This window comes from Scleropages formosus, chromosome 10, assembly GCF_900964775.1.
Source record: "Scleropages formosus chromosome 10, fSclFor1.1, whole genome shotgun sequence".
Lineage (NCBI taxonomy): Eukaryota > Metazoa > Chordata > Actinopteri > Osteoglossiformes > Osteoglossidae > Scleropages > Scleropages formosus.
Window position 1 is genome coordinate 11,088,521 of NC_041815.1, and position 24,419 is coordinate 11,112,939.

General features: G+C 43.6%; 1 protein-coding gene across 1 annotated transcript; it reads left to right on the forward strand.

Moving 5' to 3' along the window:
• Positions 1-1,586: 1,586 nt before the first annotated feature.
• LOC108938304 (carbonic anhydrase-like) lies at positions 1,587-9,265 on the forward strand. The gene is made up of 7 exons (XM_018758780.2): positions 1,587-1,683; positions 2,634-2,831; positions 4,009-4,127; positions 4,443-4,535; positions 4,815-4,877; positions 5,655-5,810; positions 8,509-9,265. Exons 1-7 carry the CDS (start codon positions 1,650-1,652, stop codon positions 8,626-8,628), a joined length of 783 nt encoding a protein of 260 aa, XP_018614296.2. The 5' UTR covers positions 1,587-1,649; the 3' UTR covers positions 8,629-9,265.
• Positions 9,266-24,419: the final 15,154 nt, after the last annotated feature.

Here is a 24,419-nt window from a genome sequence, read left to right on the forward strand (position 1 = left end):
CTCAGCCAGCCAGCCATTTATTCATTCCCATTTTTTCCAATGGCAGTGTCGGACTCTCATTGTCAAAAGTTTCTCATCAAAATTCTGTGATGAGTTCTGTGCTTTTTAAAAAATATGCCGCGCGATGTCGCCCGAGAGCTGCTTCACAAGTATGTATTATTTTGGAACTTTAACTTCACATACATGTAGTTTTGCACAATATCACTTGTAATGATAAGAATTAAATTTGACAAAATGGACATTTTAAATGACGCTTTAATTATCTTAATATCACCTGATAAGCATGCATTTCAGATACTTTCATAATTTAAAAATATGTAGGCCAGCAGCAGTATATACTATACCACCAGTCTTCCACAATCTTTTCTGCGATAACACATTGAGTTATATTTCTCACAAATATAATTAAAATTGAATTTAACTACATGATCCACAATCTGAGGTTGTCGGTACATTTAAAGGGGGTTACGGTTTTATTGATTCTTCGACTTGTTTAGAAACGTATTTCGGATGACTTACGTAATACCTACCAAACATCTTTTTCTTTTCAACTAAATGTATCTTGTTGCTGAAAATACGAAAATACGTAAATACGTAAAATTACACGAATAACTGAAATACCAGTAACTGAATGGCATATCAGAATAGATTTTGGTTACAACATACCGTATAAGATTCTCAGACATGCAGTGTCTAAGAAATTCTTAGATAATTCTTAAAGAATTCTTATTTAAATTCTTAAAGAATGTCTCATTTTTCTTTAAAAAAAATGTGCTCCCCGTTGACTTCCTCTTCTTCCAGAAGATGGAAGCAGAAAAACACCATTCTGTAAACTTAACCTTTCCTTCGTTACAACATTTAAAAATATGCTCTACACACGTTTCGTGCATCTGTATGTATTTTTCGGCGCCGAAGCACTGACGGGACCCTTACAGCGGCACTGAAGGACACAAACACTCGTCGTGCCAATCCGTTCCTCCAAAACTGGTTATTTTAGACAGAAGTAATTTTTTAGAGCAGACAGAGCGGAACCGCAGTAGCACCGCGTGCCCTGCCGGCCTTTCGGTGCTGCTGGTGCCTTGACAGTTCGCGCACGGCAGTGAGCAGCACCACCAAAGACGTTTTTCTACGTCTCCAAAACAGTGACTTTCGACGCGGGAATTACGAGTAAAACACAGGGATGTATCCGACCTTCTCTCATATACTTGGGATGACATCAATTCTCCGTGTATCGGAGAGCTAACAGCACCCCCGGCTCTACGGAACAGCTAGTAGTGTCGTGGTTAGCACTGTTGGTCGGAACGTCGCCAGTTCGATTCCCCCTATTCAGCTGTACTAGTACCCTCGAGAAAGGTATGTACGCTAAATTGCTCCACTAAAATTACCTGGCTGCAGAGGTACATAATTTTAACCTTACAATGTTAGTCGCCTTGGAGAAAAGCGTCAGGTAAATGTAATGTACAGGGACGGACGGGTCTCTCCCTCTGGTCTTTAACTCCTCCTGCCGCTGGTGTGTGGGTGGGAGAAAGAACAAACGACAGAGCTCGAGGCCAAACCTCCCTAACAGGGATCGCTGACCGGGGGAGGGTATATAAACGGTATACGCAGGAAGAGGCGCGCATTGGTCGGCACAAGCAGCGCTCAGTAAGATGTCTCACGGCTGGGGGTATGGATCGCACAATGGTGAGCCTCTCTCTCTGCACCTCTTCCACTCCCATTTGCGATGACACAGTGTGTGAGCGGTTCCCTGCTCTGTGTCCAAGGCGCATCTCCAGAATGTGTATTCTGTTCTCTGCGAGTCCTTGAGGCGGCTGCTGAAGGGCAGCCCAGGAATTCCAGCTGTGTGTGTGTCGTTTCTGTCCGACCAGGTTGTTGCTCAACTTGTTGACCGTTTCAAGTGTAAATTCTGAGTTTAATTTTTAGGTTGTGTTCCAGTCGAATCTGATTCATTTGCAACTTTTATGTGTCATAATAAACGTGGTTTCTTTCATAAGGCTTTATGACATCCTAGAAAATGCACATCTGAAAGCATAAAATTAATTGCCTCCAGTTTTAACAGAATTGTATACTTTTGTTCACATTCTGTCTATCTGTGATGTGTCTGATCAAATCTAGTCAGAGAAGAAATTTATGGGCAAGAAAGTAAAGAGCAAAGAGTATGAAATGTATCAGATGCTAAACTCAGAAATTCACAGTCACACACACACCAGGATTCACGATCACTTCAGGTAAATTCTATAGAGCATAAATTCCAAAAAGTGTAGAACTGTAGAGGTGTGTTAATGACCAGGATTGATTTTGGTTAAAAGGAGTAACACAATAATAAGTCATAAGCTATGTTTTATAATAGCTTTATAAACTATTAAAATTGGCTGCCTTATTTCAGATGGGAACACCATATAGGAAGGTGTCTCATTGCACGCAACCCAAGGGTTAACAGGTTTGACAAAGTGAGTGGAAAACTCAACAGACTGAGAAAAGATACCTACTGTATTTATATTGTGACCTAGGTTTTGAAAAAGGTGGAGGGAGATTTCTTCATGTGGTCACCTGAGAATTACGCTGTTTATGAGAAAAATGTGTTTCAGATGAAGAGCAATGTTTAAGGCACTGCCAATGTGTTTGTGTTTCAGGCCCTGACCAGTGGTCAAAGGACTATCCTTTGGCCAGTGGACCCAGGCAGTCTCCCATTGACATTGTACCTGGCCAGGCACAGTACGACGCAGCACTAAAGCCGCTTGCCGTCAAGTACGATGCAAGCACATGCAAAGGGATTCTGAACAATGGCCATTCCTTCCAGGTGGACTTTGCTGATGACACTGACAGCTCTGGTTAGTACTGAACGCTTATTTCCTGTCTGTATATGTTCAACTGAATACTTACAGCTTTTTGGTCCCCGCAACACTATTTTGTTTCAAGTTTTTAGGCCACTGAGAGGGACAATAATAGTGACAGTAAAAATTCTGTAATTATATGATAAATAAGTAACAGTTGTACAATGCTATTCTTCTTGTTTCTGAAAATGTGTAGCATTTATTGTTAGTTCAGCACAATTATTGAGATTGGGTGTGATTGTTCCAAATGACTATAAGCTCTGTGTTCATATTCTGGGCTGGTCTTCTGAGTCTCAGCGCTCCATTATTCTTTTTCATATCTCTGACATGGAATTAAAAAATGCTTTGATCTTCTCTGACCTTGGTGTGGAAACATTTTATCAGTGTATTTAGTGATAGCTCTCATGTGGAATTACATTTGAATTTGTTAATAACCCAGGTTATTATGGTAAATTATGTGTAAAAAAGTGCTTTACAATTTAAAAAATCCTTGGCTGTATGCTGCACTAGATCAAAAGGGTGTATGAAGTCTTAAGTTGGTTAAGCAGTAAATCAGCAGCCAGCCACTCCAGTTTAGCAGATACTGCTTGATTGCTGTGGTGTGATCTCACTGCTCAGTGTTTGTGTTCCGGTTACACTCAGCAAAGTAACGCAATACAGAGCAGGAAAATGGAGACACTCAATACCTCAAAACTGTTGATACGGTCGTATGTTGCCGTGCAGCTCTGGGTCAGGCTACCTCTACTGTAATAATGATTATGCCATCCAGTGCCATATCAACATTTCCCTCGATATGACAGACCTTCACAAGAGGCTCTTGCTGAAACTGTCATCCTTCATTCACATACATACATTTATGTTAATTTAATTTTTCTTTTCTCCAAATTGACTTAGCGTTGAGTTATTCTTAAAAATGTATGAATTTACATAGCTGGGTGATTTTTACTGCAGCAGTTCAGAGTAAGTGCCTTGATAAGTGATGGTACAGCAGGAGTTTCATACAAACCCATGGCCTTTAAATGCAAGGTGGCAACTCTAATCACTACAACCCCTACTAGAAGATCATGGGAATCTTTCTCTTAAAGATGAGATGAGAACAAATCAAGCGACATTTAGTTGATGCTATGGCCATAAAACATGTAATAACATATGTCTTGTGTTGATGAAAACACAGCAGTTACTGGGGGACCTCTTTCTGGCACATACCGACTGCGACAGTTCCACTTCCACTGGGGTGCCAGCGATGACAAGGGCTCTGAGCACACTGTGGGAGGGACCAAATATGCCTGCGAGGTATTGACCTGCTAATACAATCCAAAGCACCTCATTGTTTCTTTTTTAACCAGTAATCTTAATGAGAGAGAAGTGCCAGATTTTATGCAAGTAAATCACTTCAAATTTTGAGCTAAAGTTTTTAAAAATAATTAGCGTTCCACTTTACTTTTTTTTTTTTTTAAATTCTGGGGAATATTACGTATGAGTATATGATCACACAAAGTCCATTCGTGCACAGGTGAACCTTACTTCAAAGTAGGGTACAAAAGCAGAACCCTTAGTAGGGATTTGGATCCCCAGAATAGCACTTTTATGTGATACCTTTATTTGCAGCTCCACCTGGTTCACTGGAACACTAAGTACCCCAGCTTCAGTGACGCCGCCACCAAACCTGATGGACTTGCTGTTTTGGGAGTTTTCCTCAAGGTGCTTTTTATCCTTGAATCGAACACTCTTACGACATTTGCACAGTGATGTGATGCAAAACCCACAGGGTCTGAGACATTAACAGAGGGTCTGGGCATTTGTATAGATGAACTAATAAAGCCGCCGGCCGTGCCAGGCTGCACACTATATGGGACGTGCGATAATACCAGCTGAAATCCTATAGTTCTGTTCCACATTTGAACATTAGCACGATGACAGACTTGTGTCACTGTGAATTCTCACCCTGAATGCCCTGCCCCTGGGTGTGTTTGCCTGCAGGTGGGAGCAGCTAACCCCCAACTGCAGAAAGTGCTTGACGTTCTGGATGCCATCAAGTGCAAGGTAAAGACATGCTTTACTGATTGCTTGCGTAAGCCACATTTTGCAGTAGCCTTCCGTTACAGGGAAGAATTGCTAATTTCAAGGAAATTGTGTAAAGTTGTGTAAATTGTGTAAAAATGCTAATATTTAAACAGTGCTTACTAGTGAAGCATCCTCTTATATTAAGTCGCTTAATATGACTGCATAATAGCCATTGATGTGTAAAATTTTAATGGATGGTTCAAATTCAGTAATATAAGGCAGAGTTGAGTCTACATACATGAAACACACTTTAATGATCTCTGACCTTGGTATGGAAAGACATTTTATCAATATGCTTAATCACAGCTGTCATATTCTTAAAAACTGTGCAGCTTTCTTTTAAATAGCCCAGATGTTTGCAGTAAATGACACACACACAAAGTTATATGTATGTTCATGTAATATACAGAGATATATATATATATGTGCATGTATATATATTATATATATATATATATATATATATATATATATATATATATATAAAAACAGCTGTGCAGATGACACCACCTCGACTGGTGGTGAAAGGTGTAAAGGAAATGCCAAGCTTACTGTTCACCTAATAATCACAATAATCGTCACAAGTCAGTGATCTTTTGACTTATATGTAAAAAGGTCAATTACCATGTCATGAAAAACACTTTTCCAAGGCAAATGTCATTTTCTGATCAGTCTTTCTCATCCATCAGTTGAATTTCATATTTTATTGTGTATGGGCTGAAATCAGCAGTCACATATGATGGTTATCCACACCAGGGGAAGCAGACAACATTTTCAAACTTTGACCCCAAAGTCCTGCTCCCTCCCTGTCTGGACTACTGGACATACGAGGGGTCTCTGACCACACCCCCTCTGTTGGAGAGCGTCACGTGGATCGTGCTGAAGCAGCCCATCAGCGTGAGCTCCGCACAGGTAGCGTCCACCTTGCCCCACTCCAGCCCTCAACAGTCAGATCGCTTTCCATCTCTCCCCATGGTGTTTTCAGCCTCGCTTGTCAGGTACACTGCAGACGCTTAGGCCTATTTGAATATGACCCACCTGTGTAAATGACGAAAACTGTAATACACAGAGACACTTCTCTACATATCCTACGCACTGCTAGCTATACATATAAAGATGTTCCTATCTTTTAAAAATAAGTTGGTGTCACCTGTGTATGAACCTACCATATCGAAACATTTACACTAATTGCACGTTAAATGCAAATGATCAAAGTCAAACAAAAGATCTGTTGTATTAACTTAAAAACTGCATTTGTATAAATGTATAAGCTTTTGCAATATTTCTCTCGCTGATACGCTTGACAAGCTTTTTTTTAGCTGTTGGTCTGATCATTTCCATCAAACACGTCAGACTAGAAATACAGGGAATTCTTGGGCTGAGTTATGTGAAGCAAGGTGTGTTTCACCTGTAATTTAAGATAAAGGCTGTTGTGTAAGTACAGTCATTTTTGGCACGCAGATGAGCTTTTTATGAACGTGAGAATGTGCTTCACATCATTAAAGTTGGGAGCCTAGGCTTTCTAGTTTTGCCCTCCTGCATGTAACTAAATGTTAATAATAATTGTCTTCATGTATCTGTAACACTGTTCACCTGTTTTGGATGCTAGCTGTCCTTTTTAATAGTGGATTAAATTAAGAAAACCTGCAATCAATAACATGGTATTACATCATTGCCAGGAAAACATAAGGTATTGTCCACCTCTGAAAAATGTGACCATCAAGGTCTATTTTTATTGTTTTGCGGCTTTGCGTGGGCTTCTGCATTTCCTCGTGCTTCAGTAACTTAGATAATAGCTGTCCGACAGCAGCCTGCTTCCCATGCCAGCCCAGCATAGTCCTCTAATTAAGTCCAATTTAGTAGTTAAAGAAAAGTTTTTTTAAAAAAAGAAAAAAATTAACAGTTTCTAAACTGTCTCCAGTGTGACCCAGCTCAATACATTTTTCATTTTTCCATTTTTTAATTGTAGTTGTGGCTAACATTTTATTGGACATGTAAGGCAGTTTAAATTTATATACTCAAAAATGCAAATCCTGTGACACTCATTCAAACAGCATATATTGTGATTATTTGCCGCATCCAGACGTGAGTCCAACAGGGACGTGTAGGGAAGTATAATGACCCCACGTGCAGAGTGTACTTCTAAGTGCACACTGCAAACAGGAAAATACAGTGCGGATGTGATATAATAAACACAGAACAAAGACACGGACGTGCAAATTAAGAAAAGAAACATTGTGATTAGAACGTAGAGGTTTCATGAAATACAGGACTGGAACACAGGAACTGGAAAGGTGTACAGAATGACTCAGGCAAGAAAGAACTCGGGACTCAAACACAAACACCCATGGGACAGGACTTGGGAAACCAGTGAATGAACAAGAATTGGTAGGCTACCACAAGAAGGGCAGTAGAGTGCTGATTAAGAATCCGTTCCTTTCTTTATTGTTTTTACAGCTATCGATTGTTGAGTGTAAGATTATGAACACGTGTGAGAGTTGGGCTGATGAGATAGAGTTACTCCTGTCATCGCAGGGGTTATTGCTTGTCAGACATGACATTATTTTGTATATATATTATCTTTTTCTCTCAGCATGGAATGGATACACAGTATAATTTCTAAACTTTCTATCTGTAGTCTAACAATCCAACAGTCAAAAAGAAGAGTTGAACTGAATCCAGAAATAAATCATTTTGAAGGGAAAAAATTTTAAATTTTCTAATCTTGAGAGAAATCAGGTTCACCTTACCTCATTTATACAGCGTAGTGATTTTTACTGGAGCCATTTAGGCTAAGTACCTAGCTCCTACCTAGGGTACTACAGCAGTAGGGAGGATTTGAACTTGCAACCACTTTCCACTACACTGTTAGCTGCAGCATTTAAAATGTATACAATGAAACAGAAGCATTTAATTTCAGAATTATCCAATTAAAACACATTAATGTGTCCCTAAGGAGATTGGACCACTGCAGATTTGTGGAATAAATACACAGATTAATCTTTGCCTCCCTCCAGTGTTGTTGTTTATTCATCAGACCTAAAGTAGCTGGGACAGCAACTGAGATAACAACAGTGGTAGTTCAATAGTAAACAACTCTGAGATTTTTTTTTTTGTTAATGGCCATTTAATTCTATCAAGTTATGAGGAGCTGCCATTGCTGATATGCAACATTTATTATTAAAACAAGTTTTTGCTGTTTTGCACACAGTCTGTTCTCAGAGAACATCATCTGCACTCTTTGGGGTCTGTTCCTTCTCACCCCTTACACAAATCTCTCTCCCTCTCCCAAAGTGGTCACCTTGCTTTCAGTTTTTTTTAATACTCTTCTCTCTTCACACCCTCGCCTCCCACCTTCAAAACACTTGTACCAGCACACATGCACAGAGTTATACTGTATTTGTCATAAAACACAATGGTAGTTGCCCAGTATAAAGGATAGGTTGATGGTGTAGTGCCTCGGAAAGGAGTGTGGATGGTATAAGGCTGTTTTGTGTTTGGCCTCCAGCTCTGATGAAGGTGAGAGAACCAGGAGGAAGAGGAGGAGGTCTGTAGCATGCTGGTGTTGTGCCACTCTTCGGTTCTGACTTCCTATTCTTCCCCCCAACAGATGGCGAAGTTCCGCAGTTTGCTGTTCAGTGCTGAAGGGGAGCCTCCATGCTTCATGGTGAATAACTACCGCCCGCCGCAACCCCTCAAAGGCCGCAAGGTTCGGGCCTCCTTCAAGTGAGGAAACTCTGGTCCAACATCTTCCCAGTTGCTCCCAGCACCTCCCTCCATTCCCAATCCCCTGAGCTGTCTCTGAGATTTGCCATGTGTAGTTTTTGCAATTTTAGAATAAATTAATCTGTAACCTCTGGTGGCCAGTTTCAAGACCTCAGGAAAAAAAAGTCACTCAGAAGGCCTTGTGGCCAACACCAACCTATGCATCTGCAGTACTGCCGTTCTCGAGCTTACTTTAGCCTCATGTCCTGCAAAATGTGGGCAAATATTTTTTGTTTTCTTTCAGACATTATGCTATTATCTAGAATCTGATTGCTAAATTAGTGTATCCACTCTCAAGAAAAACTAATTTTCTGTGTATGTTATGTAAGGTTTTGCTGTGCATTTGAAAGCCATGCATTGTCTAACAGAGAATAGGAATTGTTTGCTACCAATGAAATTTAAGCATAGAAGTGCTACATCTTACTAGATTATCCTGCAGAAAAATTTGCATCCATAAAAATAAAGGGACCAATGGAATAATATTTTAAGTGATTTTTTTTAGCTTTTTAAATGAGTAAAAAAAGAACTTAAGAAATCTTGTATTCATATTATGTTTTAATAAGCCTTATTAAACAATATTATTGTTAGATCACTCTGGGTGTAATGGTTTTGCAATCCTGTCATATTGGGAAAAGAAAGACATTTTATCAAGTAAATAAATATATTTTATGACTAGATCTGTTTTTTATGTCTTCATATGTCCTCTGAGTGTTTTTAAGTTTAAGTGTCTCCAGGAAACAATTCATTTTGGAATGCCTCCTCTATTAAGGAAAATTATTAGGCATATCTCACACACTGTCTGAAGCCACTTGTCCCAAGTGGGGTTGTGGCAAGCTGGGACTTAGCCCAGCAGCACAGGGTACGGGGCTGGAGGGGGCAGATATGCACCCAGGGGTGCCAGTCCGCCACAAGGCACCCCAAGCAGGACTCAAACGTCAGAACCACCGGAGAGCAGGACCCGGTCCAATCCACCGCGCCCCCACACTGCACAGATGCAATACACTAAACAATCTAGTGCAAGACCTACAGACTTGTCACCCCTTGTTGGACAGTTCAGTAGTCTTTTTCCCTTACAAAAAGCCCCTCCCCTCCCATTAGCAAAGGGGCATCGTGTGTGGATTGATAAGGTCAGAGAAGCCTGAAACTTATGTGCTGTTAAATTGATGTGGAAAACATAAGGGTTCACCAGAATTAACCGTACTCTGATGATGTCACAAGTGACAAGGCCTGAAAGGGAAGTGTCCACAGTCATTTTTGTCGACACGGACGCGCATGCATTGCTGTTACGTGCGAACACGGACGAAAAGTAAAATGACCCCACGTGCAAAGTGATATTAGAAATGCACTGTGCAAACTTAAAGCGCTTGGTGGAGGTGAAACAAGAAACGCAGGACAAAAAAACACACAGTGCTCATACTAAGTAGCACATGAACAATGAATGAAACGCTAATCTGCGAGTACGATTTGAACCCAGAGACGTGATGAAATAACGGACAGGAACACTGGACCAGGACTGCAGAACGAGAAGCCGACAGAACGGGCACTCAGGACTGGAACATAAACACCTACGGAACAAACTGAGGAAACGAGACCACTGATGAAGAATCCACAATCGGTCCTCCGCCGCTTGCTCCTTATACCTCCGCGAACTATGCAATTGTGAACAGATACGTGGGTCTTGACTAGCGGCACTGAGTGGCGCCTCCTCTGGCCAGGAGGGGTATTATCTTCGTGGGTCGTGACATCATTGTTTCTCTTGACAATTTTTTAAAAAAAAAAATCACTATAAACCATTTACAATGAACAATGGTTATACCAAACAATTGTATCCTCTAAAGAACCCCACCCTTTCCATACCTTCAACCCTAACCCACCTGGTAAAATAAAATAAAACCTTAAAAAAGAGTGATGCTGTGTATGTTATCAAAATACATTGGTGGAAGGCTTTTCTTTAATGACAATTTGTAAGTCCGTTGCAAGGCACACCAAGCAGGACTTGAACCCCAGACCCACCGGAGAGACCCCCCCGTCCCCATCCCCACGCCACCGTTTCCCCGGCATCAGTACATACAGAAGAAATTCATCTTTTATCTGGATAGGAGTGGAAATCAGAACGTACTGTATGTGGCCAGCATCTGTCCTTATCCTTGTATTATAAAACTGAAGACTATTTTGCAGGTGTAACAGAAAATAATAATGTTATATGATTAACTGTGGAGAGAAGGACAATTTCTGTTTGAATGTGTATGGAAAAAGAATAGGAAGATAACTGGCATTCAGATTTGCATGCTAATTTCTTCTACTATCCTTATGATTAAGATTCTAAACATCTGGTTAAGTGGCAGTACTTACTGTATCTACAGAACTCTTCTTCAAATAAAATCATAAACATTCCTGACACCTTAAAAACTAAACAATCACTAACAGCCCAATGAGTACCACAGCAAAAACAACAACAATAATAATAATAATAATAATAATAATAATAATAATCTGAGATTCCTGGCAGGGTTCAGGCATGGAAACAAGTGGACTTCATGCATTGATGTATTAACTTTGTACAATAAATGCTGTACAATAACAGCTAATAAACAGATATTGTATGCGTACTTATTCAAAATATTTCAATGCATTTAAAAAACACATTAAAAATATCTTTTAAACCTTTTTTTATTTAAATGTATTTAAACTAAAACAAAATATTTTTTAGAAAATTTTAATTAAAAATCTAATTAAAATTACATTTTTCATTTTTTTATGAAACCGCCTCCAGTTATACTTCAGTGTTGATTTAATCAGAATGACATTTTTTGAGAGTTACGCATGCTATAGTCTAAACTTAACATATTGTACGAAAAAAAGAATATGATGCATAACCTAGAGAAAAATTTTGGCAGAAGGCATTTGTTTTTTACAGTGTGGAAAGATGCAGTAAAGCTATTTTGAGTGACTTACAATGACTTCATTCTGAGATAAAACTAACTTTTAAGCACAAAATGGCCATGTTGTCAACAGTAATTCTGCAACAAAAAACTATGTTTTACATAATTCACACAAATTACAAGGTCACAAAACAGCATCTTAATTGCCTTTGTAAGAGATTTCTAAAATACATTTCTTCTTCTTTTGTTTTTAATGCAATAAGTATTGCAACAATGAAATTGCTCTTTTGCTGAAAAAATTATAATTAAAGAAGGAAAATGGCTGATTGACTTTTATGGTGTTGTTGCAACAGGGTTGCAAGCTCTATAAACATGATGGAGACTTCAAACCGTTAGGGTTGTGGAAGGCTCTGGAAGGTTTGTCTAGGGTGAAACCCTGTTCAACTAAACAAAACATTTCCCTTTGAAGAACCCTTTCTTGTTCTTTCTAATTAACCTTGCCTTATGCTTATGTTTGTCGGCAGTTGTGCCAAGGAGCACCTGGGATGAACTTTCTAGCCAGTCCTAAATCTCTCCTGTATGAATTTTTGTTTGAGTTGTTACCATATATTGTACTTCTTAAATGTTTTAATGTTTCACAGTCTTTCATGAGTATTAGAAAATTATAACAGACCATGTTTCCAGTTCTCAAACTTTAGCAAAGTTTTTTTGTTTTAAATCTAATTGGTTCCTTAACCCCAACCATACGGTGGACATGGGCCTCTCTGGACATAAATGTCTGTCCTCTTCAGGGTGTACCTTGGTACACTTTGTGACTTCCTACTGATTATAATATTCTGTGTAGCACTTTGACTGAATCTTGATTGCAATAATATTTTACTTTATTCATTGCAATGTGACCCTGTGCAATTGTATATGCAGTATGTAGTAGATGAGATGGTGAAAGGCAGGCTGATTCCTGGGAGGTGCCCCCTTAGTCACTCTTCATAACAAAATGGTTATATCAATGGTCTAGTGCAGGGCCACAGCGGTCTGGTGTCTATCTCAGAAGCATAGGCAATTAGACAAGTCATAAACCTGGTTGGGGTGCTATGGTTGCCAGACACACACAGACAAACATAAACACACAATGACTAATGCATAATTTAAATAAAACAGGTTAAATGTAATGTGTTTAACTAAACCATCCATATAGTCAAGAAACCATTTTTTATAGAATAGATAATAGATAATTCAATTCTTATAAAATTATTTTGCCACTTAAAATGCAAAAATGAAAATTTAACTAATCAAATCTTGTGCTCCTGAGACCCAGACATTCATTTTTGTCCACTCTGGAAGACATATGTTTTTAAGTGTGCCTCCTAAACAATCCAAATTGCAATTCTGGGAACTTACTAGACTTTTAAATGATCCCAACTGTCTGGAGTGGGGCTTGCATGTTGTATAATTCCTAAAAAAAAAACTGGATTTCCAGAAGTTAAAATTCATATACTGAACTATATGATTAGCATAAAACGGATGGACATTCTGGTTTCAGTGAGAAGTTTGGTTAAGGCAAATCACAAAAACTACTATTGCAGTGCTTTGCTCTGAATGAAATCAAAAGTATTGCCTTAGAAAGTAAATATTTATTGTAAACCAAGTAAAGTAAATCTTATTTCTCTAAGGTAATAATGGCTATTTTACTTCAGAGTTTAATGGTTACGGGGGTGCGGTGGTGCAGTGGGTTGGACCACAGTCCTGCTCTCCAGTGGGTCTGGGGTTCAAGTCCCGCTTGGGGTGCCTTGCGACGGACTGGCGTCCCGTCCTGGGTATGTCCCCTCCCCCTCCAGCCTTATGCCCTGTGTTGCTGGGTAGGCTCCGGTTCCCCGTGACCCCATATGGGACAAGCGGTTCTGAAAATGTGTGTGTGTTTAATGGTTACACTTTAATCTGTATGTAAATATGCATGCAGCAGTGCGTTTTATCATTTTTCTGATATGCATTTAGATAATAACCAAAAGATGGTCATGCAGCGGAGGGTGTGGTGGTGCAGCAGGTTTGGCTGGGACCTGTTCTGTGGTGGGTGTGGGGTTCAAGTCGTGCTTGGAGTACCTTGTGCTGGACTGGTGCCCCGCCCTGGGTGTATCCTCTCCCCTTCCAGCCCTGCGCCCTATGTTGCTGGGTTAGCCTCCAGCTTGCTGCAACTGTACTTGGGACAAGCAGTTTCAAACAACGTATATGCTTGTGCATCCATTTGCATTATTTAAAGTTACAGTGGAAGATGGTGGAGGGATTTAATTTCTCTAAAAAAGTTTTTGCAAGTGTATCAGTTATGCTCAACACTTTAGTGTAATAATGACACGCACTCTTGTGTTCATGTAATCTCTACACAGAATGGATCACTAAAACTCTCCTGTAATCTTGTGGCTCTGGTAGGTTTACATCCTACAATATGTTTCAAGCATTTCACTGATCCAAAGCCATCTAGATACTCTTTATGCAGGCTCAGTCACTATTTATGATGGGCTCTTCCGATTGACTGTGATACCCAACATACTTTAGGCTCTATATAAAGGCTTCTCTGCAAAGCACCTGCAGCCTTCTTCAGCTGACACACACATTGATCTTGGGCCTTTTGAGCTGCACTGCTCCACCAGTTCCTCGTACCTCTCCATCTTTCTTTCATTAGCTTATTCTGTCTTCTCTTCCCAAGGAAATGTAAGCTCCAACAAGATGTATTTTGTCTTTGTTCACTCTGTTGCTGTGTGTTTACTTTGTGTTGTTGTCTTAAAGAAAAAGCAGACAGGTAAACACATCGGGTGAGCTACATATTGAGCATGTAGGTTTCAGCTGCCTGTCTAGACGGATGAAGAGGTGAGTGGCACCCTTTGCATTTCTGGTTTCTGGTAAAAAAAGTAAGTTAGTTTCAGCATCCTAAATGCTGAAGACTGTTTTGTTTTGTTTCATAAGTTCTTTGCTTTGGCAGTGTCTTAGTTCCTTTTTCCCTGTCACGTTCCCCGCAGCCGGCACATGGGCGACATCTGCCGCTCCCTAATAGGAGCGGCTATAAAGAGGGAAGCCGAGGAAGCCCAGACGCGGAACCTTGTTTTGCCTCCTTGTTTCCCTGCGAGCCGTGTTTCCAAGAACCTATTCCGACATCGACCCTTTGCCTGTTTATTCCCGACCACGCTCTTTGCCTAGCCCTTTGCACTACATTTGCTGATCGCCTGACCCACGCCTGCCCCTCGACTTTGCTTTTGGATTCCGATTCGGCTTCATTGAACATCGGTACGAGAACTCTGCACTTGAGTCCGTCCTCGCAACGCGCAACCATGACAGAAGGTTCCGCCTGCTACCAGGACTCAGCAGAGTATGCGCAACTGCTTACAGCGCTCACCAAGCAAGGCGACTTTTTGGGAGCGCAACACCAGTCTTTGCAGCGCATGCAAGAAAAGATCGACAGGTTGATCCAGGTTCTCCTGGCCGGAGGCATTCTCAAACCCGACTTCCAGGGTCCACCCGCGACTCCTGCTGAGCCTGCCCCGCCCACATCACCCGAGGCATCTGTGACGGTCGCAGGGATCGCGACCCCAGAGAGGTATGACGGTTCGCCCGATCAATGTCAGGACTTTCTGATGCAGTGCGAGTTGGTCTTTGAGTATTCTCCCCGCATGTATCAGACGGACGTGGTTAAGATCGCTTTCGTCTTGTCCTTGTTGACCGGTCCAGCCCGGGCGTGGGCAGCCGCTGGGTGGCGCACTCGCCCAAGAACTACCTATGACATTTTCCGCGAGAAGTTCGAAGTGGTTTTTGACCACCCGCACGCGGGGCGCTCGGTGGGTAATTGTCTCATGTGTCTCACCCAGGGAAGTAGAAGCGTGGCTGAGTACGCTCTTGAGTTCAGACCCCTCGCGGCCAAGAGTGGCTGGAACTCCCCTGCCGTCCCCACCTGCTTCTTCAACGGGCTGAATCCCCGGATCCAGGACGAGCTCACGTACAGGGGTGAGGAGGGGGACTTCGACCGGTTTGTGGAGACAGCCATCGCCATTGACAACCTTGGCAGGAGTCGACAACCCCGGGGGGCCGGCCAAGCGGAGGACCGGCTCAGGAGAGAAGAAAGGAGATGGCGCCTGGTAGAGAGACTGTGTCTCTATTGCGGTTCCCAGGAGCATCTCCGTGCCGCATGCCCAGTGCGACCACCTCAAGGGACCTCCACAGGCACGAAGGTGAGTCCAGGGGAGCACCGGTGACAGTTGCGGCTGCCAGTGAGTATTTCCTGGGGGGCAAGCCGGGTGCAGACAAGCGCCCTCATAGATTCAGGAGCCGCGGGCTGTTTTATGAATGTGGGCTTTGCCAAAGCACACCATGTCCCTCGTAAAACATGTGACGTCACCCTGAGTGTGAAAGCCCTGGATGGACAACCCTTGGGAACTGGAGTAGTTGATACCCGGACGGCACCTCTCCTGCTCAAAACAAGCGCGTGTCACCACAAGAGACTAACCTTCTTTCTGCTCCGAGCTTCAGACACCCCAATCATTTTAGGTTACCCCTGGTTGGCACGTCATGACCTGGTCTTCAGATGGAGTACCAACAAGCTGGTCTCTTGGGGAGGGTCCTGCCACTCGTCTTGCCTCACCCTTCCGTGTCGGGCCACGTCGGTGGAAGGGGTAGAGGGCCTTCCTCCACCGGACATACCCCTGGACTACGAGGACCTACGAGAGGTCTTCAGTAAGGTCCGCGCCGCCGAACTGCCTCCTCACAGGTCCTGGGACTGTGCTATAGACCTCTTACCAGGTACCACACCACCTCGGGGTCGGGTATATCCCCTGTCATTGCCGGAACAACGAGCCATGCAGGAGTACATCAGGGAGGCCCTCGAGGCTGGGATGATCCGGCCGTCGACGTCGCCGGTGGCGGCAGGGTTCTTCTTTATCAGTAAGAAGGACGGGGGACTAAGGCTGTGGATTGATTACCGGGGGTTGAACGCCATAACAAGCAAATACCCACACCCACTACCATTGATCACCTCGGCCCTGGAAGGTATTCATGGGTCAACCTGGTTTACCAAATTAGACCTCCGCAGTGCGTATAACCTTATTCGGATCCATGAGGGGGATGAAAGGAAGACGGCCTTCTCCACTACACTAGGTCACTATGAGTACAGGGTCATGCCTTTTGGCCTAGCTAATGCCCCCTTGGTATTCCAGGCCTTTCTGAACAACGTGTTGGGCGATTTCCTTAACCACTGAGTCATCGTCTACCTTGACGATATACTGATCTACTCCAGGACCCGAGAGCAGCATATCCAGCAGGTCCAGGCGGTCCTCAGGCGGCTTCTACAACACCGACTATATGTCAAGACAGAGAAGTGCCAGTTTCACCAACGCCAAGTCTCCTTCCTGGGCTACGTCCTGAGCGAGGAGGGAGTCTCCATGGACCCCAGGAAGGTGAGTGCAGTGACCTCCTGGCCTCGACCCACCACGGTAAGGGCGCTCCAGCGTTCCTTGGGTTTGCGAATTTCTACCGGCGTTTCATACGGAATTTTAGCACAGTAGCCGCACCCCTTACCGCACTAACGGCTAGCAAGGACCGAAGACTTCCGTGGGGGGTGCAGGCGGAGAGGGCTTTCCAGGATTTAAAGAGACGGTTCACCTCTGCCCCAGTGCTGAAACAGCCGGACCCTTCCTTGCCGTAAGTGGTGGAGGTAGACGCCTCCTCGGTAGGGGTGGGTGCGGTCCTGTCCCAGAGGCAAGGGGACCCTCCGAAGTTGTATCCCTGTGCCTTCTTCTCCAGGAAGATGACCCCTGCCGAACGCAATTATGACATCGGGAACTGGGAACTCCTTGCTATCAAGCTCGCGCTTGAGGAGTGGTGTCACTGGCTGGAGAGTGCTGTCCACCCCTTTGTGGTACTCACGGACCACCGAAACCTTGAATACCTGGAGACCGCAAAGAGGTTGAACTCCTGTCAGGCCCGATGGGCCCTGTTTTTCACCCGTTTTCACTTTACTGTTTCCTATTGCCCAGGTACCAAGAATAGGAAAGCCGATGCTTTGTCGCGGATCCATGACCCAGAACCGATGCCCCCCAACCCAGAGGAGATCCTACCTCAGGGATGTGTGGTGGGTCCGGTCCACTGGCAACTCCTCCAGGACATCCAAGAAGCCCAGGACAGCGAGCCAGAACCACCCGGGATACCAGCAGGCCGTGTGTACGTACCCGTTTCCTTCCGCACAGCAGTGCTGAAATGGGCCCATGAGGCTCCGGAGGCGGGGCATCCCGGGATTCGACATACCCTCTCCCTGGTACAAGGACGGTTCTGGTGGCCCTCACTGTCCGATGACGTCAGGGACTTCGTCCAGGCCTGCACCACCTGCACTCAAACCAGGACCGTACCCGAAAAGGCAGCTGGTCTCCTACAACCCTTGCCTACGCCGACCCGACCCTGGACCCATGTAGTGCTGGACTTCATTGGTGGACCTACCGGTCTCAGAGGGTAAGACCGTGATCCTCTCTGTCATAGACCGGTTCTCCAAGGCCTGTATACTGGTGCCCCTCCCAAAGCTGCCTACAGCTCTCGAGGCATCGGAGATCTTGTTCGAACAAGTATTTAAACTAAACGGCCTCCCTGAAGACATTGTTTCAGATCGAGGACCCCAGTTCACCTCTCAGGTATGGAAGGCCTTTTGGGACCGACTCGGAGTAACGGTCAGCCTTACATCTGGATACCACCCGCAGGCCAACGGCCAAGCTGAACGCTTACAGCAGGATGTAGCAAGGTTTCTCCGAGCCTAGTGTTCCCAAAGACCGCACCACTGGGAGCGCTACCTGGCGTAGGCAGAGTATGCCCACAACTCCGCGCCTCATACATCCACAGGTATGTCGCCCTTCCAGTGTGTGTTAGGCTACCAACCTGTCCTGTTCCCTAGAGAGACCACTCCGTGTCCTGTTCAGGCCGTGGAGACGTGGCACACCGAGAGCACCCGCGTCTGGAGGACGGTCCGGTCCCACCTGCTCTGCAACCGTCAGGCGGACCGCACCGGCGTACCCTATCGTTCCTGCCAGGGCAAAGAGTTTGGCTATCCAGACCTTAACCTGAAGGTCCCCTCAAGGAAACTGGGGGCCCACTACATCGGCCCCTTCAAGATAGTGCGTCGTGTCACACCGGTTACTTACTGCCTTCTGTTGCCTCCTGACCTCCGAGTACACCCTACATTCCATGTCTCTCTCCTGAAGCCAGTAGGGGTGTCCTTGCATCAGCCACCAGTAGACACCGCACCACCGCCGGCACTACCCCTCGCGGGGGACGATACCTATCTAGTTCGGGCCCTGCTGAACTCTCGCTGACGGAGAGGTCGGTTGCAATATCTGGTGGACTGGGAGGGGTACGGCCCAGAGGAGCGTTCCTGGGTAGCCGCCTCGGACATCCTGGACCCCGACCTGATTGCCGCCTTCCACAGGGACCATCCAGAGTGTCTGGCCCCGCGCCCCTGGGGGTGTCCTCCTTCTCGGCCCAGGGCGTCCGGGGCCGCCCGTGGGGTGTTGGGGGGAGTACTGTCACGTTCCATGCAGCCGGCACATTGGCGACACCTGCCGCTCCCTAATAGGAGCGGCCATAAAGAGGGAAGCCGAGGAAGCCCAGACGCGGAACCTTGTTTTGCCTCCTTGTTTCCCTGCGAGCCGTGTTTCCGAGAACCTATTCCGACATCGACCCTTTGCCTGTTTATTCCCGACCACGCTATTTGCCTAGCCCTTTGTATAACGTTTGCTGATCGCCTGACCCACGCCTGCCCCTCGACTTTGCTTTTGGATTCTGATTCGGCTTCATTGAACATCGGTACGAGAACTCTGCACTTGAGTCCGTCCTCGCTACGCGCAACCATGACATTCCCCTGGAAAGTGTCTTTGTGTTCTGTAAATAGTCACCAGAATATCTGCACCAATTAGCACAGTAAAAAGAACTTGCACTTAAGCACTTCCTTGTTGTAAGCGTGATATTGTTGACCCCTTGTTACCACGAGGAACCATTCACCTGATGCTGCACCCTAGTCACCCAGAGACGTTTGGGGTTATAACATTAATGTGGCTTATTTTACAGATACTTTAAAAGTTTGCTAATACGAAAGTGGTGCTCACACGCTGACACAGATATAGACTGGTGTACTATTTATCAAATTGTTATTGTAACAAAATATCAACAACTAGTGCTGCAGTTGGTGCATGATTATCAGTGGTCTGGCCATTTGAGTGTTATATAAAATTAAAACACGATTGTCAGACAATTTTTCTGACCTGACTTTAAAGCAGATGTGGCAAAATTCTGTCACCCGTGTCATGTTTGTTAGTGACAATCTCAGCTGCTCCACCCCTGAGTGTGCATATCGGCAACACAGAGCTGAAAGATTTGGACTTCTTCAAGTACCTGGGGAGGATGTACTGTTCTGATGGCTCTCTGGATAAGATTGCAGTTTGAATCATCAAGGCCAGCCAGGCACTTGGACGACTCTGATCCTTTGTGATGAACAACCACAACATCAAGTTGTCTACCACGATAAAAGTGCCCCAGGATGTAGTGCTCACCAGCCTACTGTACGGGTGTGAAATATGGACACTGTATAGAAAGTAAATCCAGCAGCTTGAAAAATTCTGCATACTTTACCTGCGCTCTATCATGAGGATTCAATGGCAGGATAGAATAACCAACTCAGAGGTGCTGGACAGGGTTGGGCTCACCAGCATCGAGGCCATGATCATGAAAGCTCAGCTGGGTTTGTCTGGCCACATCATCCACATAAATCATTCATGCTTGCCGTTTCAAGTCCTCTATAGTGTTCTGGCACAAGGAAACAGGAATCCACCCCAGGAAACGCTTCAAGGACTGTGTCAAGGAGCACCTCTGGTACTGTGGCATGCCTCCAAAGGACCTCAAGGTTCAAGGCAACAACAGAGTTGGTTGGAGTGCAGTCATAAGGAAAGCGGTAGCTGACTTCGAATTCAGCTGACAGAGCCGACTTGCCAGTTTCAGGGAGAAGAGGAAAACAGAAGCTCAGAACCTTCCCACACCAGCCTGGCAGTGTCCCCACTGTCTCCATTTGTGTTACTTTCACATTGGTCACCAAACTCACCAGAAATAAAAAAAGGCTGCACAACTTGCTTTTGGTGCGTGTGACGGGCTACTGATATAAGTCCAATATAGATTGAGAAAAGACTTAATTGCTAGGCTTGTTAGTGTCCCTCTCTCTTATTGTTTTTGTAATGCCCTTCCTGTATTAGCACTATACCCTAGACTAGTTCTGGAGGACAGTGTAAAAGGTTTCTGTGAGGGTATGGATGACGGATGGAGGCAGCAGTGGAGAACTAGCTGGACCAAAGTAGCTGGACCAAAAATGTTTATTTTTCTTTACTTAAAAAGATGATCTTCAAAAACACTTTAACCCCAGCCAAATACAAAAAACAAACAGTGAGTTGCAAAAGAAAAGGCCTATGAGCCATGGGCTTAAACCCCTTGTACCAACAGCAATACACAGCTCTCCCATTTGCTATGTGAGTGCCTGTGTCTGCATGAGTCTCATGACTATTGACCAAATACAAGCTTTATAGCAGTAACTCCGCCCTCCTGGCTACACCATAACAGCCTCAACAACTAATTCCAAAATACATATTCCCCAAAAATAACACCCAAGATAAATACAAAAACATACAAGACATACAAAACATTTGTTTGTTATCAATATCCCTATCTTACAATATATAAAAACATTTATCCAATTGCACAGTAAAACATGCCTATCAAGTTGGTTGTGCCTAAGGACTTCCACCTAGAAATACCCGGAGTGGTTCACTCCATCTGGTTTGTAATACAGGCTAACCAGCACAACAAAGATTAGATTGAGAATTGCTGAATGGTAGGCAAAAAGATTACAGAAATGATTTTTAAAAACTGCAATAAATGTGTTTACTTTTAACAACCAACTGCATGTACTTGTCCGACTTTAATAAAAGAAATGTTAATAGTTAATGACAAACGGCTACCGGTAGGCCTTTCCCGGCACCCAGCCTGGTTCAAACAAAAAATGTTAAGTGAAATACTGGACCAAAACAACAGTGTAACAGTACAAAGTGAAATGCATGTAAACAGGCAACAGCAACAACAAGATTCAGTAGTTCATTGACGGTATTTTTGCCAGCATCTTATTGATTCCTTGCTACCAGCATGCTGGTCGCAGCTCAGTATGTGACAGTTTCTCAAAAAGCAGTCTGGCAGTTTTTTCCTAGATATTGAAACTTCTTTGTAGTTGTGTCAAAGACTAAAAAAATGAAACCAAAAATGTTTTTTTTTTTTTCACAAACTGCATGTGCTTTTGAGGGGGTGTGGTGGCGCAGCAGATTTGGTCTGTGCCTGCTTTCTGGTGGGTCTGGGTTTCGAATCTCTTGTCTCAGCTGGGGTGCCTTGTGATGTGTATGTGCTTTTGAGGTTTTTCAAAGATCAGACCTGGGATTATCCAAAAGTTAATATCATCCTAAGGGGGTGCTGTGGTGTGGTGGGCTTGGTCTGTGCTTGCTCTCTGGTGGGTCTGGGGTTTGAGTCCTGCTTGGGGTGCCGTGTGATGGACTGATATCCCATCCTGCGTGTGTGTCCCCCTGCCTCCAGCCTTGCACCCTGCATTGCCAGGTTAGGCTCTGGCTCAACACGGCCCTGCTCGGGACAAGCGGTTTCAGTCTGTGTGTGTGTGTGTGTGTGTGTGTGTGTGTGTATGTAATATCATTCCTCAAGCATAATCACTAACCAGTCCATTTGTGTTTCATGAATTAAGCTATAACTTTATTAATTTTATCCTGTTGGGGTGTCTGAAGTTAAGGTCATGTTGCCAGACGCACTGGTTTCAGATATACGTGGCCTGGTGTAGGATGTCAGAAACTGGCTGTTTGCGTGTATGTATGAATCACACACTGGAGACACTCACAACCTCATAATGCATACCCAAAGTCCAAGATAAGCTCTCTCTATGGTTTTGTCAACTAATTAACATAAATTTACTCTAAATTACACTTGAATTACATGTATGCATTTGGCAGACACTTCTGCTGCAGTAAAATGTAAACAGAAACAAAAACTAAAACAGAATCACTGTACTTGGGGTTCAAGTTCCAGTTCAAGTTGTTTTTATTGTCATTCCTCTGTATAGCTTGTACACAATGGAATGAAATGTCGTTTCTCTGGAGACCATGGTGCAACACAGAACAGGAGTACAGGACAGTAAATACACAGGACAAAACAAAATGGGCTGTACTGAAGGCAGTTTGCAGTATATGGAGTCATGCTGGGTTAGCTGTTTGACTGTGCCAGGTGAGCGTTGGGAGGTAGCAGGGTATTGAGTAATCTGACTGCCTCAGAGAAGAAACTGTTGCGGAGTCTGCTGGTAGTGGCATGGATGTTTCTGTACCTTCTGTCAGGCAGCAAATGGGCGAAGAGTCCTTGAAAGGGGTCATCAACAATGCTGGTGGCTTTGCGGATGCAGCGGTTGTTGTAACAAGGTGTTGATGGTGGAAACTACACGTAACATGCACTATATCTGAGGACCTGAACTCCCCGCTGCGTGCTACTGTGCCACCATTTTCAGCTAAAGCCCAAACTTTGCACTTGTAAACAATTACTCTTTTGTTCAATGTTCCCATCTGGTTTCATATGACATCAGAATACAGAGTGCCATTATTCCTTGTTGACGATACTACCATCATAAGCCTCATCATTAACAATGATGAGACCAAAATATTCCTGCACAAGTTGTTTGACCTGCTGAAGCATTCCCTTGTATCTTCCATCCTTGTGTCTCTCTAATGACTTCCTGTGGCTGCTTGCATCAAGTTAAAGATTCTGGTTATTCTGGATTCAAGATATCAGTAAATCTGCTCTGCAATATCTTCAGAACTTGATTGCTCCCTACACCCAAACCGCTACAGTCCTCCATCTTTGGGCTCATGGCAGTCTCACACAAAAATAAAATGGTCCACAATCAAAAGCCTAAAGGTTTTCAGTTCTGGATCCAATGAGGTAGAATGACCTCACTCTCTCATTTGGAACTGCTGAATCCCTCTCAACATTCAAGAAGAGTCTTGACATTAATTTCTTTGAAACCCACCATTCTCCACATGTCCAGTCTGTACCATAAAATTTCACTACATTATATACATTTACACTTTATTCATTTAGCAGATGCTTTTCTCCAAAGTGATGTACATCTCAATAATCTCATTATCTTTTAATAAAAAAGTGAAAACACAGCAATTCACTCTAGGTGCACTTTGCTGAAAGCTCAGGTTGTTTTACTTATTCTGTTGTTTTTAAATCTGAAACTTAACTTTAAACTTACCATTGAAAAGCCCATACCAAACAGATGTATGCCACCATTATTTGCTTTGCTTCTAGTTAAAAGTTAACAAGTAACTTGACTACTTGCCAATGAAATCACCGTGTCAAACTGTCAACTCAGCTTAATTATCTATAAAATTATTTATCATAAAATTACCATGAAAAGGAGTGGCACAGCTAAAGCTGTTTCTTATACAGTGTATCAGGGTATGGTGTTGGAAAATAGTTACACATTAACTTGCGTTTATTGTGAAAGGCATACCATGGGCCTTTTCATGTGCGTGGTAATATTTGTAAAAGGGATCAGCCACAATTAAAATTTAAAGGACCAGAATAGTTGTATTTGTATTATATTTCTAACATAATAACACAGAACTGTGTTTGACTTACAGTGTGATTTGTTGGTCTGAAAGAATTTACATGGAAATTAAAGAAAATTTTTATATTTTCCAAGTCTTACTAAAAGTTATATTTTTCTGGTTAATTTTCGATTCTTAAATTTTCTGAAATTATGCAAAGA

Excerpts from the sequence above, each read along its gene's own strand:
- LOC108938304 (XM_018758780.2), top strand. The coding sequence starts at position 1,650 with ATGTCTCACGGCTGGGGGTATGGATCGCACAATG. Across the intron at positions 4,536-4,814 it reads TTTTGGGAGTTTTCCTCAAG|GTGGGAGCAGCTAACCCCCA; the intron begins GTGCTTTTTATC and ends GTTTGCCTGCAG. Across the intron at positions 5,811-8,508 it reads TCAGCGTGAGCTCCGCACAG|ATGGCGAAGTTCCGCAGTTT; the intron begins GTAGCGTCCACC and ends TCCCCCCAACAG.